Below are 15,681 nucleotides of genomic sequence, written 5' to 3' on the forward strand. Positions count from 1 at the left end.
AGAAGGAAAATTATTCCGGACTGCCATGTAGTCCTCAGAGTACGCAGTATATCGGCATCCCACACCGGTTATTTTGAGCACAGAGTGTGTCTACACAGGAGGAAAAAGGAAGAAGCAAAGCACCATCGCTTGGAAGCATGTTGTCTTAAAGAACATGCCCAGATTCTTCTCAATTACAATCTGTCTGCAAAAGCAGATAAAACATGTTGCATTACTGAATAAAATCTGATTATCTTAAAGATTTTAGAGCGATGAATCTGATTAATAGGAAGCAATATGGACTCATTACCTACATTCTTTTACTAAAGATTTTTACTCAATAACCACCTTCTTGTACTAAAGATTTTGCTGTCACCCATTGCTGTGAGAAGAACAAAGCTTTCATGGCACACAGGAAAATTAGCCATGGCAGGCCACCACTATGCTTTTTTTTTTTTTTTTCTTTCTTTCTTTTTAATATTTTAATGGCACAGAATCTGTCAACTACTAGATGCTAGCAAAAAGGGCCTCAGTAACCACGCTCCAGATCCACACTGCAATACTGCAATCCTGTGCAGGATTTAAGGAGTCACTTATTAAAATAAATTCATTAAAAACAAGATTTTCCAAAATCAAATGCCAACAGAACGGTTTCCATGAAAAAAAAAAAAAACCTGCAAGAAAATACACTTTTAAGCTAATATTTCCCTGCAGCATCCATAAGCAAGGCATTGCAACACTATTGTAGCACACAAAAAAACAAATCGAAAACAAGGAAGCCAGAAACTGGGTCCACATAAAAGCGAAAGTGCCTACCCTGTCTTCACTGTTCACATGAAATACTGTGGAGAAACCAAAGTAGTAGTTAAAAAATTGCGAGGAATAGTTGTGAAGTTATTCTGTCCCTAATATTTACAGGATTATTAGGGACAAGCACAGATTTGTCTTATTTGATAGTCTCTCAAGTCCAAGAGATTATTTTCTGAATGTACAGGACGAAAATCCATCCTTAGAGTATGTTATTAATGATAGCTATAGCATTCAGCTCTGACATAACTCTAATATTTTTGACCTTAATGTGTTTCGCTACTGAGCTGTGTTATACCTTACTGGAAGTTTGCTAAAGGAATAAACTTGTTTCCTCCTAGCTTTGACAGAATATTACAGCTTATTACAACTATAAATGATGAATACTGCAATTAGCATTCAGCGCTGCACAATTCAATTGTTACTACTTGACCTTGTACAGTCGGTGGATAAAGTATCCCAGCAAGGTTTTCTTTCGCAGCCTGGACAGCGTGCTGCCTACCTTTCCGTCGGATGCAGTGTTTATCCTGTAGTGGTACACCCTTCCTTCATATCTCAGCGAAATAGATCTCTGTCCCGGGCTGCTCTCACTCTCTCGCACGAGAAAGCTGCCATTGATTCCACTACTCAGAAGGTACTCGGCAGCGTTGCGCGACACCGGTCCGTGATACCAGGAATGTTTCTCCAAGCTGTTCACCGGGGTGATGTAGTTGCTGGGGACCCAGCCTTGTCCGTTCTTCGTTTGGGCCTCGCACCATTCCCCATTGTGGTTGTAGCCCAGGACACGGAGCTTTTCACCTTAGCACAACAAGAAAACATAGTTATTAGACTCGACAAAGCTGGGAGCCGAGTACAAAGATGGGCTCCTGCTGGCTTGCAGACCATTAAAGAATCTCCTAAAGGAACAGATATCTGACTGAGCAGGGAGCACGTGCATTTCTTTAAGCTTGAGTGGACCCACCAAAGCCAAATAAAGTCATACGCATGCTTCGGAGTTTGTTAGACCCTCACACGGTTCTACAGCAGTTCTGATACTGCTTGAGCTTAAGAAAGAATCCAGGAAATTATACTTGAAATGTGTTGGCTTCACAGGACTAGCAGAGAACACAAGAGCACAAATAGTGTAAAAAAAAAAAAAAAAAAAAAAATCATTTTGATTAGCAAAGGAAGCAGACGTGACTTGGAGTACACACAAGGAACAGAAGGACTGAGTAAGAAAACACTACATCTCTACAGTCATTTTGCATACAGGAATCGCATTTGGGAGAGCAATTCAAAGGACAGAGGCCAACCTAAAAAATCAGCTTAGTTTAACTTCTCAGTTAAAATTCTTGCTCCTAGTGGAGACCTTCATTCTGGTAAACAATTTCTTGTCCAGCACAAAACCTCAGACAGTTTTAACCTTTTAAAAGGTTATGACTTTGTGAAATATTAATATTTGTTTAAGAATTCCCACAGTAAAAAAAATTCCATAGGGTTTAGTGTACAACTCAGTTGTTCCATGGTGGTTTCTCCTTCTACACCTGCTCACACATTCCTACCACCGTTGTGCCCCGTGGCCTTACCTTTAGTTATGCTGAGGGTATTGTCCCCACTCGCCACAAAATCATACAGTGCAACAAAGAGATGGGGGTCATTTTCGCTCGGACAGGACAGCAGGTTTTCCTTGGAGTTCCAGCGAGCTGCTTCACTCAGACCTTGGGGCTCAAAATCGGATACTACCGGCCTCTGAAGGGCTTCTGGAGGAGGGAGACAAAGAGGAAAAAGCAGGTTCATTTTTGCTGATAAAAGCCATCTGGTTAACCCACACACTACACTTCTAATTTACATCGTTTCTCGACGTATGTGGCCCTCATGTATCAAAAGGCCAAATACGGACAATTCCTTAAGGCAAATCTGCTGCCACATACCCAGCCCACGCCGGTCCCAGAGCCACGTGCAGCCGGGCTCCCACCATCCTTCCCCCGGCGCCCAGATATGGGGGAGAGGCAAAGCCCCTCTTTCTCCCTCCAGTCAATTTTGCTCACGCAGGCTGTTTGCCGCCTTGTAAACCCTTTGGCTCGTGCCTAACTACTGCAATAGTTAGATTTAAAAACAGAACCAAAAAATTTTTAAAAGGTAAATCTCTTAATTATCCTATAAATGAAAACTCCAGATTGTGAAGTACTGAGAGTCGGGCAGGGCAAGAGTTGTAAGACATGGTATATCCAGAGTTAGGTATTGTAAGTACTTCTGGAGTTCACAGTATTTTTTAATCATTTCTCTTCTTATTTGAGTACAAGGTTGTGCCTTTTTTGCTATCTCTCTCCCTTGCTGCTCTCTCAAAAGCAGAGAGCAGCTGAGATTTTGCTTAGCACAACGTGCTTTGTACATTTGCGGGAGTCTTGAGATGCCTCGGGAGAAAGAGTTTGCTAAAAACTGAGTTTCGCGGATAAGCGAACACCAATTGCCAAAGCTTTTTGTGCACTGCAGCCTGTTGGGCATGCAATATTCAGTAAGGACAATGAAAGGCCAGGCAAGCCCAGGGACAGCGGGGGATTTATGCCACTCGCTCCTCCAAAGCCCTCCGCACTGAGTGCAGGGGAGGGCCACCGCCGCGCGACACAGAGCTCGGGGCAGTGATGGCTCGGGGTTGCCTCCAAATTTGCTGGCAACTCTTTGCGGGTGACTGTGCTGGAATGAACCCAGGATAATAAGCTGCGAAAATCTTTTTTCGGAGGGGTTGTTTTCCATCTGGATTGCGTTCATTGATGTAGGTCACAACAAAGTGTATAAACAATTGCGTCAGCGCAGCGAAGGGACCGAGCGCTGCGGCGGGGCGAGGAACAGGAAACGCACTGGAGCATCCGACCGCTGCGCCGTGAAATCATTCTTCATTACTCAGCATCAGTTCCCGCCTGCTCCCTACCGCTCAGGGCTAAATATCCTTTCTGCGCAGGGATGTGGAAGGAGAAATCCCAGGCCAAGTGTCTTCAACATTGTCATGTCAGCTGGGAGTGCAGCTCTCTACAACTTTTAATACTAACTAGCAAGGAGCTGCAAGGTAGATGCAATCGCACCAAAATATTTTTGTAACATTATTGCTTATTTGGTCCCAAAATCTGGTATAAGCTGTACCAGTACAGCAGTGAAACTGAGATGACTGATGCCAGAAAACCTTTGGCTGCCAAGTGTGGATTCTGCACAAGCCCAGAATAACAATGGGGAAATACTAAAAAAAACACCCCAAAACAATAATAAATCTGATTATTTTCTAAGCTTTGGCAGTAAAAGCGCCACTATTGATCAACAGACAAGCTGGCGTCTTGGATGTGTTGGTGAGATCACCAGCTGGTAAAGGCTTTCCGTGTGATTATTAATGGACATGAGGACTACTGTATTCTTTGGAAAAGGTAAGATCACATGTGTGGGCAGAGAGCAAAAAAGCAAGTGTACACACTGTTAGGCCTGTTTTCCTAGCCAAACCATATCTGTAGGGAGATATATTTATACAGTGAATCAGAGAAGCCAAATAATACTGCTTTATAAGTTATTCCAGTGGTCATACTACAGTGCAATTTTTTTTTTCCTTTTTCAAAAACACATCTGAAACCTTGCTTTCCCCTCCCGTTTTCTGCATGAGAATACAGTTTAATACTCTGGCTTTGCTTCGAGAAGGACAATGCAAGAAAGAAACAGAAAAGCCACTTTCAGAAAATTAAGCCATAATCATTTTACCATGCAAACGCTTTGATCCTGTCAAGCCCATTAAGCTCCCTTATCAAACACAGGGCGCTGCAGTGGCTGGAGATACGCCAGGGAGTTACATCACCCGTAAACACCTGGAACAGACAGACAGCAAAAGAGCTCCGAGTAGCAGATCCCACTGACGTTGTGCAAGCGACACGGTGATGCTCTCCCCCATATATGGTGCAAAACAGGCCAGGCTACGCGGTGGGACGTCCCGCGGCCTCGGTGAGGAAGGAAAACGCCTCCCCCGCTGGGGCCTGATTCAACAGGAAGGCAGGAAATCCAAGGCAGGCTCCGCTCCAGCGGCGAGGCCACCGCGGCCCCGCGAAGCCCTGCTCACTCGTGCCCGCCCGCGGGAGCAAAGCCAGCAGCGCCGCCGGGATCCCTCCCGCCGCGCTCGGTGTCAGCCCGCGAGACGACGCTGCGTCGAACGCTGCAGCCGCCCCCAAGCCGGGGCGCGGAGGCCGGGGAGGCTGGATCTGCTCGCGGACGCTCCTGCGAGCCCTGACTGCCGGCAAAGCCAGTGACCCGCGAGAGCGGGGCTGTTGCATGAACTCGATGGGAATTGCCAAGCTGGAAAACCGCACGCGCTGCCCCCTAAGCCCGCAGCACGCGGGCAGGCTCGGTACCGCGCGCTTCCCCCCGAGCAGCCCTCGGGAGACACGCGCCACGCGGCAGCAGCCCCGAGCAGAAGGCTACAGTGAGGAGATGCAAGACCTAACTCTGTGGGAAGGGCTAGCACTTCCGAAGGGTAGGAGACCAAACGGAAAAAAGAGGGTGGGGAAAACAGGTGACCGTAGCGAGCTTAGAGGGCAGCCAGAAGGGAAGGACGAGGCCCTGAGCCGACCGGGAGAAGCGCATAACAGAGCAGGATTGTAGTGACTTGAGCCTAGCAGAAGCTTGGTGGACTGCGATAAAACACACTTGTACACGTCTGGGCCCCCAGAGGAGGGTATTAATGGATTCAGGACACAAAACCATGAAGCAAGGGAACCAGGCAGGACCCGTCCATCTGGGTGCCGTGTCCAGCCAGCTCTCAGCAGTACTTAGCCTTCCTTGAGTTATTCCCTAGCACATTTGCCCAGAAATGACAGTTCTTTAGCGCAGGAATTACACATTGCCCTTCATACATATCAAGGGGCTTCTTTTACACACTGTAGCTTCTCCACCTCCTGCTATTGACTGTAATTACAATTTTAGAGCACTGCTGATCTATTCGGCGGGCTGGGTTCCTCCTAGCAAGTCACCCTGCTGCCAGGCCTGCAGGACGTGTCCTCGGTCAGTGATGAGGCAGAAGCGAGCGTAACGCAACCTGGTATCTCAGCGCCGTCCTTCCTTCCCTGCATCCGCTTTGGCCTCTGCCTTGTCCCATCAAGGCTGTAGCTTTTTATTTCGATCATGCCATGCTCAGGATGACACCTTGATTCCTGGAAGGAGTCCGAAGGTGATGCCATAATTCAGCTCTCCACTAAAGCCACCTCAGTGACTGACTGCTCTTAATTAAGGTGGAGGCTTCAAAGTAGACTCCAAATAACTTTTATTTTGAGGAAGGCATTTGGCACAAGAATTTCTTAATTTTCCCCTGCTAAATTAAGTTCTTACCAGGAGATATTGACGTTTGTACACTAAAAGCTTTCGTAAGCGTAACTATCTCTTGCTAATTACTGTTTACATCAGGCCATGAATCATCGTTAGGGATCGCACAAAAAAGGTCTCGGATATGAACAATTCTGGTCTAGACCAAAGCAAGCAGATTTCCTTCATAATTTAAGTGCAGGGCTGGAAAAGAGGCAGGAGCACAGCACTACAGCCAGTCCCACCGCTGCCGGCTGGGCAGTCCCGCGGGAAGGGAGAGACCTCCTGTCTCCCTGCAGGACAAACATCCTGTGGGCTTGCAAACTGCGCTGGCATTTTTTCCACGAGGTTTTCCGAGCAAGGGAGCACAGAATACATTTAGTAATCTCCTCGGAGGTATGGCAAATTGTGTCCAGAGTTTTCCCTCTTTCCTTGCATTCCCTCTACTCTCCCCTCCCCCTGAAAAAAAGAACGCTGTGATAAACGGCAGAAGAGCTACGCAGATTTAATACATTCAAGTGTTCCTAATCCTGTGCATGTATGATAGAATAGCGCAGTGATTTCCTTAGTGGCCACTCACAGATTCCCTATGTCTGATGGAATCTGGATTAAAAAAATATATATATATTTTATATATATGTATATATCTGTAAAACAGATCCTTCCAAAAAGAAGGATGGTTTCATGTTTTATTTCAGACTCATCCCCCTTAGCGAGATCATGCTCAGCCTGTCCTGGCACCCGCTCCATGGCACTGGCTCGTATAACCCTCTGCAGCAAAGGCTAACGCTGCAGTTTGTGCTCTTGGCCACTATTTGCAAAGCCCACTTCATTACAGTCAGCCCAAAGGCCAAATAATCGTGTTTGAAGGATCATGTACTTCTCCAGAAGGACAAAGAACCGCAAAACCAGATGCAGCCTCCCTCAGCCTAACCGGTTCTGTTCGCGTTTCCACCTCCTGAGCAAGGCACCTTCGTCCCCCAGGCAGGCGACACCCCCTCGGGCACACTCACAACCCCCCCCCCCCCCCAGCACTCTAAAAATTAAAACCCATGTCTGCTCATGCCAATATATGCGCAAATTCCATGTCACAGCAAGCCCAACTAGCACAGCTTGCAACGACTGCGAGGAGCTGCAGAGCCAAGTGCAGCAGCCCCGAATCTCCAATAACGCTAACAACGGCTGGTCCCACCTGCAGGCACCTTTCAGGGAGAGCCAGCAGCATCCGCCCTGGGAAAAGGCCACCTGTGGCTACCTGCTTCCTTGCCCACGCACAAACAGGCCCTCACCGGCAACCACAGTGTTTCCTCTTGTCTGACACCAAGTGCCCCTACTGAGGTGGCTTCTCCTGCTCTCAGAGAGATTATTCTGTTGTTTGGCTTTTTTTTTTTTTTTTTTTTGGGGGGGGGAAATAGAGGGGAAGAGGAATAAGTTCACTTCTACATTATCTGCAAGCTCCACTTGAAATCATTCACTGAGTTTATTCTGCATCTAATCCCTTAGCGACATGGTAAATATCATCTTTCTCCAACTAGCTAAACCTAGCTGTAGATACAAAGAGTGGAGTAGTGGATACAGCAGAAATTTGGATTTTATTCCCAAATCTGCTACTGAACTGTTGCCCGACCTTAGATTAGATCCTCTGGGAGAGGAAGGAGGAAAACAGTAGCTAGGATCTAACTGAATTTCAATGACACTGGTGTGTTTCTGAAAACTTTACCTTAAAATTTTTGTTCAGGTTTCCTTATTTATGCAACAGAAGTAGCGAGGTTTGCCCATTTCTGAGCCCCTGGGAGGGAAAGCACCACACAAGACCCACGGAGATTTAGTTACATTTCCCCAGTGCAACTCCAGACTATTCGAGGCAGTATGAACATGTCCGTGGATGATCAGTTTTAGGTCTGAAGAGGGCTATAGCTCTTTGCATGAAATGATAATACTTTCCTCGCCACAACCCATGGAAAACGATAACAAGCACCATCAGCCAGACTTTTAATAAGGATGGGACAGGCAAAAACCACTGCAGCAAGTGCAAAACTATAGCAGGCCATTATGAAGCCAGAAATACATATAAAAGCAAGAATTCTGAGTGATGGTGGATGACAGGCCAGGAGGTGAGGAGCAGAAAATGGACAAGAAAGAAAACAAACAGAAAGCATTTCCCTGGAGGCTGCAACACCTACTTAACATGCTCCTTCTTCCAAACACATTTGCAGTAGAGCTACCTGCTGATCCCAGTTACACTAGGAGCAGAACAGAGGTTTTTGGCATCGCCAAGAGCTGGACCAGGTTTGAAACATGCCCAACTGCACGAAAAGAAACTCTCCAAGGATGAGGCAATGGCTACGGGCTGCTGCTCCCCCCTGGGCCAGTCTATGGTGACGGTAACAGGACATGGTCCCAAGAGAGACTATCCGCGTAATCCAGCAGCGGGCAGTTGAGCAATCATTTCAGTTACCTTACAAAATGCAAGGTTTTACTAACACGCACTGTAAAGAGGACATGTACAGGTTTTAAACACGGTTCCTGCTTTTCACTGGTAAAGCAAGCCCAAAAAGGCAGCAAGACTATTTCAGCCCCTATTTGGGACATGGACACGTTCTGTTTTCCAGATCAGATTGGCAGCAATACTTGCTGTGCCTCTTCCCTTCTACTCTTTACCCTTTCTTGGTGTGAAGTGGGAGAGGAATTACACAGTTTGGCAAAGGCAGAAAGGAAGAAGCAGATGACAGAAGTTCAGATCTTTCACATTTAAAAATAATATTTACTAGTGGGAATAAAAGTGACAGCAAAAAAATGTCCAGCTTAAACATCAATGAGAATCTAAATAATCATTCGAACCAGTTAAAAAATATTTTTGACCAAGTTGAGACAATCTTCAAGGTCTCAAGTCAGCAAAATACTAACACACTACACTTAGACCTTCAGCAAGCAGGCAGGCCCATGTGAACCCAGCAAAGCACGCTGCAACAACACGTATGCAAACAATCCTCATTCCTGCAAACTAACAGCATTAAAGTCTTTCAGAACAGGACCACCGTGAAAAAAATATATATACACATGGTTATTGGTCCAAAGACACATACACCTACACGTGCCTGCTTCTCAGTCAACCTTCTATCAAGGTTTTGGACCTCTTCTATAAAACCTAACCTCAACAGAATATTTTCAAGAATGTGTTTAAAAATAAACATGGATTTGATTTTGTTACAGTCCCATGCTATTTACCAAGCAAACACTGCTGTGTTTTTGTTAACACATGAAAACCAAAAGAAGAAATTGAATTAGGCAAAATTGCATCTGACTGGCTGCATCTGGTCTTCCATGCAACTAATGGTCCTTTCATCCTCTAAGCAGCTATCTTAAAGGTATCAGAGTCTATTATAGTAGAAACTCTCAGCTTTCTCCTTGTGTCCTCAAAAGCTTCCCATATTACTAAGATAACAAGAGCACAGTTAAATCCTCCAATGATATCACCATAATCTCCTTAATCTTTTCAGAAGCTTCAGTGAGGCTGTGCTGCGTCGAAGGGGACCGGACCGCTTGGGACACATTGCCTACACGGATCCATGAGCAACAGTCCATAGTTTGCAGCCCTTGATGCAAGTTTGCCCCCTCCTCATGATTTGCCAGCCCAGCCTTATTAAGACTGTAAAGATTCAGGGAGGATAGGCAGCTCCTGACACCCTGCCAAAATTACCAAATCCACGTGAAAAAAAAAATCCATCATTTTCCTAAGTGTAATACAAGCAAACAGTTTTCACTTTCACCTTGGAGGACGTGAGTTTGGGTCAAGCCACCCAGTATTCATTTAAAGAATCCTCGACAGCACTTTCAATCTCCAAATATTTTTAATAAGAAAGCTGTCTAGGCATACCACGAGGGGACCCTTCAGCATCAGAAAGCAATGTCAGAAAACTCTACTTTTTTTTCCTTCAGATGAGTACAGATTTTCACTCCTCTCTGCTTTATAAGAGATACAGAATTGGCCTGTTATGGTGGGTCCTGAACTGCCTACATCCTAATTGACTGCCACAGCAGGGCAATGAGAACCATGAAGGTGGCAGTTGCAGCGTTTGCTCATCCTTAACGTGATACTTGGATGCTGGCGTAGGTTTTGCCCTGTGCTGAGCTGAGAAACCAAGACCGGGCTACTTCGACATGAGATTGTTTAAAAGTTGTTTCAATGCTCATTTCCCATCCCATCATGGGAAATAAGGAAATAACCATAATCTCAGAGAAACTGAAGGTAAAAATATCACAGTATCTATTTTGTCTAGGATCACGTTGTTAACTTGATACGGCCTGTATGGAGCAAATGAAACTGTGCTCTAATCCTATTATGCAACTGCACTGCAAAATGGGGAGGAGGAGGAGGGGGAAAAGGGTCCAGCCCATTTCTATACCAGAGTTGTAACACACACACACACAGAGAAGAGAAAATTTGCAAAAGCAGTCAGGGTAACACCCTTGTAACATCATCCTTTAGCAGTCCCTTTTGCAGGCAGAGAGGCCCTGAAACGCTCTGCCTAGTCTCTAAGGGCTGGGTTGAAAGATCCAGCTGAACAAAAAGGGGCCCAGCATTGCTCAAACCTTCTCCTAAACACGCAGCACAACCATCCTTGAACTATATCGAAGGAAAATGCCACAAATATAGGTTTTAGAGATCTAAAAATTCACAGAAGGAATCAATCCTATACACATAGGAAAGATCAAAACTGTTTATATGCATCCACCCCCCCATTAGCGGTCTCAAACTATTTTTTAAATAAGCATGATTTGGATTGTAAAGGACAGAGAAGGAAAAAAAAGAGTGCTTTTGGTAACTGTCTTTTTGATTTTAGACAATAGAAAATTACTCAGAACCACTAAATGCACCTTATAAATACAGACTCTTGATAACAAATTTCGCCAGACTGGTTAGTTGTGCGAGGCCATTTGTAGTTTTTGAGATTCCTAAACCATGAATTTATGAGGAACATTTCTCCACTGAATATTCGAGAGTTGAGCAACAGCTACTTGTGATAGGCCAAGTTAAATCAGGTGGTTGCATTTCTTTCCTCTGATTTGATGAGTTAGCAAAGTACTTCTGGCATGCAGATTATTTTCACTGAAGTAATATCCAGAAACACAAAAGAAGTTGAAGAATGCATTGCACCGTTCGCTGTGCAAACGCGCCGTGAAGGACTACTGCCCTTTGGGGAGGGTGGGAGGGGGCCAGCCCAAAACAACCTGTATTAGCGAAGCAAGTAACACCACAGCTGAATGAAAGGAACTATAATCTCTATTTTACGGAGGAGAAACTGAGGCACACCAAGTTTAAGTAACTCGCTCAAGGTCATACAGAGCATCGGGGCCAAGCAAAAGCCCTCAGTCTGAAGCTCTCCAGTCCTAACTCGGTGCCTCTACCAAGGCTTTCAACTCTCCTTAGTCACGTGCATAAATTCAAATTCAAATTTCTACAAATAATCCTGGGTGTGACACAGGAATTCACCTTTAAAAAGCAATCGTGTTAGTCAATCCAGTTGCATGAATGCCTGTGGAAAAGAAATGCAACATGGGATAACCAAGAGACTATAGACTAATCTATGCAGAAAATATTTTGCTGTATTTAACAAGCAGATGGACCCATCTAAATTCCCTTCCTTAGCTCGGAGTTGCTTTACCATCCTGTCCTTTCACTTCCAAAAGCCTTCTCTGGGCAAAAATAAATCCGAGGCCCGAAGATATGGCTTTGTTTACTGGATCAGCAGTAAGATCACTTGACATTTTACAACCATAAATGGTAGAGCCGTGTTCCCTTTGTATACTGTCCTTAATGAAAATCACCTGGTTTTGAAGGCCCGCGCACCGCAGGGCTCCCGCGTGTCCCCCCACGCGAGAGCACAGCCTAAGCTCAGTAGTTTCCCCGGGGAAACAAAAAGCCTCCCCCTCCCAGCGCCAGCTCGAAAGCAAAGGGAAAGAAACTTTGGTTTGGGACGGCGAGCGCGCAAGGCGGCGGCGTTCCCGGCGCAGCGGAGGCCTAGCAGAAGGGTTTGCCGGCTGCCGGCCCCCCCGGAGCCGAGGCGGCCCCGCGCCCCACTCACCTTCCAAGTAGCAGCTGGAGGAAGAGGAAAGGCCTTTCTTCGACTTGCAGCCCACCAATTTCAAGCAAATCTCCAACATTTTCATTTGTTAGAGTTTGGCCTCAGCTTTCGGTTCTGCCTTCCCCCCCCCCCCCCCCACTTCAGGATCTTGCGTGCCGCAAAATTATCCGGTTTAAAGAAAAAAAAAAAACTTAAAAATCCAGCACTCTAAAACCATTAAGAGAACAAGCCCGAGAGGCGGAAAACCCTCGGGGCCCGGCTCTCCTGTCCCGGGGAGTTAACTCCAGCCATCTTCCCTTCTCCTCAACTCTTTTTGTGGGAGGGAGGGAGGGAAAAGACAAATCAAAAAAAAAAAAAAAAAAAAAAAAAAAAAGGCCAACAAAATAAAACGGCCAACCAAGTTGGAACGAGTCACTTCTCGCAGCGGCTGCCCCCGGTTGCCGTCGCTGCCCGCATCCTCCCCGTCCGTCCGTCCGTCCCTCAGCGCAGGCAGAGCCGCCGGGGCTCCGCTGCCAACAAAGGGCCCCCTTCAGCCCCGGCCGCCTGCTCCTGCCTCCATGACATCAGGCCGCCAGCAACGCCCTCGCTCCTTAACCCTCCTGCTCCCAGCCGGCCCGCCAGCGCGGCCCCCCGCGCCTTCCGGCACGCCGGGCGCAAAAGCCACGAGGAGGAAAAGCAACAAGTTTTCCTGGCCCGGAAAAACCCGCCGTGGTTTGGGAGCGGGGGAAAGGAAGCGAGAGGCGTTTCTGCGCGAGGGGAGGAAAGGCAGAGCTGGCTCTTCACGCCGCGGCTTTGTCGTAGGTGGTGCTTTGCACATAACCATGTTAAAGCTCATAAACGCAGGAGTCAGATTCTTCCAAGAATGTTGTTTTACAGTTTGTTACGGGAACCGTTTAAACACTACGCCTTGCAACCGAGAGAAGCAGCCCGACGGCTATTCTCACTCACTGAACAGCACAAACTGCTGGGGAGCTGGAGGTCCTTGCCCCAAAGATGCAATTCTGGCACCTCTGTGATGACTGCAACCGCATAAATTCACATCTCGACTGATGCTTTACACTTGCTGCATACTCCTGTTACCCAAGGGGCCAAAAGCAGTCTTTCCCCCTATAAATTTTGCTTTTCTTTTGCAGGTTTCTCAAGGTTACATCTTATTTACTGCTCTCCAGTTTTGTATTTTTGATGTAATTACTTTCTAGCATTATTGTGCCTCCTTTCTAAAACAACCATCATTTATGGTGCTCTATAGAGCAGGTAGAAAATTAAGTGCGTGCGCAACTGCACTTGTCTCATTAAAAATTCCTTTTCATGCTGCATTTCCCAAATCATGGGGTGCTTTTACTCCTTGGAGCAAGAGGTGCTCAAGGGTACAGAGTTCATTCGGGGTACGGAGCAGAGGGGCTGGGAAAACGGCGCCGGGAGCCAAACACATCGCAAGCGCCCCTGCAACGTGTGGAACATTGGCGTGTCACACGCAGGATCAACAAACCAGCGAATCTTTGGGTTTGTCCCTGAAAACTTCCCTCCACCTCTGACAGTTTATCTTGGCAAGGCTGCTGGCTAACTAGTGCTCTTTTGCCCTCCAACGTTTTCAAACATTTAATACTTCAGGGGAAACTCTGCATGTTTCCAGCATCTGAGGACCATGTATCTGAGAGAGCAAACACTGCTCAAACTCTTCAAACATTATTTTACAGCATTACTTTGCTTCAGTCTTCCGATCCATGGGGTGCACTCTTTAAAGACAGCTTGGAAAAAAACCCATCAGGCTCTCAACCCATACTAAACTGCAATAAGAGCATTTGCAATTTTTTCCTAAATGGCCCTAGCCACACCATTTCTAGCAGAGAAATATTTACGGTAAGGACAACATGATATTCAAAGTGGTTTCACCTTTTTTCTCAAAAAAAAAAAAAATGGTTGAACGTGGATATCCCCATTTGACAAACTGGGAAACAGAGAACTTAAAAACTTGCTCGAATTTAAACAGTCCAGAGAAGTGCCAAGGCTAGGTATGCAACCCCTCCACCCCGGCCCTCTGCACACGCATCAGAAAGTAATGCAACGATGCAGTTCACCCCGGGCCCTCCCCTCCTCCCTCCACTTCTGGGGGAGCATTTCTATTTTCTGGACGCAGAAAAGTTTCTAAAGAAACCAACACCTGCCTGCTTGTTCCCTGCCCACCTAACTTCAGAAGATGCTGAACAAATTAATTGTGTAGAACACTACCGAAAAAAGAGGAGTTAAATGCAGATTTTGAGGAGAAAGGTTATATAAACCACAAGAGGAGCTCAGTCATCACGTGTTTAGGCCCAGTGTCACGTTAGGGAACTGGGATGAAATAACATCTTAAGAGCACATCAGAGATCTTGCATGCTGCTACTTTTCCATGTGACAAGCATCTCTGTCCTGCTTCTCTTTCAACTGCAGCTGTAGGAATGCAAAATTGCGGTAAGATTACACTGGCATTACGAAGGGTACCCCCCCATTAACAGCACCCAACCATTACGATTAACGCTAATACGATGAGTGCCAGCAGAATTAATAGGGATTACATTCCTGATGAACTCCTGGGGTTCCTCTTCCAGGAGAGGAATGCCTCACTCCAATTAAATTAATCCACTTGCCGAAGAATCTGACCGTAGAAGAAATGCATCCACTCGGAGCTGAACACAAAGAGCTGTCCTGGGACAACTCCCTGTGTAGATAAACCCTTAAATTAATTCCCTTTATTTTTCCACACAAACAAGCTTGTGTGGTCCCTCTGCTACAAACTTCATCCTTCAACATTTCCTCATTTGTGTCATGGCAAACGAGGCTGTAAGGACTTTGGAGCAAATGCCTTCTTAGTTTACTGCGTGCCATGAAACGAATCGGCGATACAGAAATAATTGGTAGCGTCACACAGACTCTGCTACCCTTACGGCTGACATTTATTAATCCCTTTTGTACCCTTACGGCTGACATTTATTAATCCCTTTTGCATTTGTTTGTCATATACACATCTTTGAATAAAATCAGTCATGAAAAGCATGCAGACTTTTGGACTGCACAGCGACTGATGCAACCTTTAGCTAAGTCTGTTACAAAATGGCAAAACAACTTAGGCTGGAAGTGGACTCCAAAGGTCTCTGGTCCAACCTCCTGCTTAAAGCAGGGCCATCTTTAAAGTTAACTCACGTTGTTCCAGGCCTTTTCCAGCACAGCTTCTCTGGGCAGCGTGAAACAGTTTCCCTTGCTGCAAGTTGTAACGGTCGCTTCTCCTTTTGCTGTGCACCTCGGAGAAGAGTCTGGCTCCACCTTCTCCATAACCACCAGGGAGGTAGCTGAACAGAGCAATTAGATCTCCTTAGCTTTCTTTTCCCTGCGTTGGGGGAACCCGGCCCCCTCAGCCTCTCACGGGCATCGCGTGCTCCGGCCCCTGCCATCCTGGCGGATCCAGCGCAATCCAGGATGCCATTAGCCTGCACTGTTTATGCTCACACAAGAGCATAAATCTATTTAG

General features: G+C 46.3%; 1 protein-coding gene across 4 annotated transcripts in view; it reads right to left on the bottom strand.

Moving 5' to 3' along the window:
- ABL1 (ABL proto-oncogene 1, non-receptor tyrosine kinase) overlaps nucleotides 1–15,681 on the bottom strand; it is an 84,459-nt gene that overhangs the window by 22,392 nt on the left and 46,386 nt on the right. For 2 of the 4 annotated variants that reach the window (XM_067308841.1, XM_067308842.1), the window contains 2 exons: nucleotides 2,352–2,525; nucleotides 1,289–1,584 (listed from right to left, as the gene is read on the bottom strand). In XM_067308841.1, the coding sequence (XP_067164942.1) occupies nucleotides 1,289–1,584; nucleotides 2,352–2,525 (470 nt within the window). Of the gene's footprint in view, nucleotides 1–1,288; nucleotides 1,585–2,351; nucleotides 2,526–4,503; nucleotides 4,544–12,176; nucleotides 12,282–15,681 lie in introns of those variants that run through there. The other 2 variants (XM_067308843.1, XM_067308844.1) reach the window with 2 other exon arrangements.

Source organism: Apteryx mantelli, chromosome 21, assembly GCF_036417845.1.
Source record: "Apteryx mantelli isolate bAptMan1 chromosome 21, bAptMan1.hap1, whole genome shotgun sequence".
Lineage (NCBI taxonomy): Eukaryota > Metazoa > Chordata > Aves > Apterygiformes > Apterygidae > Apteryx > Apteryx mantelli.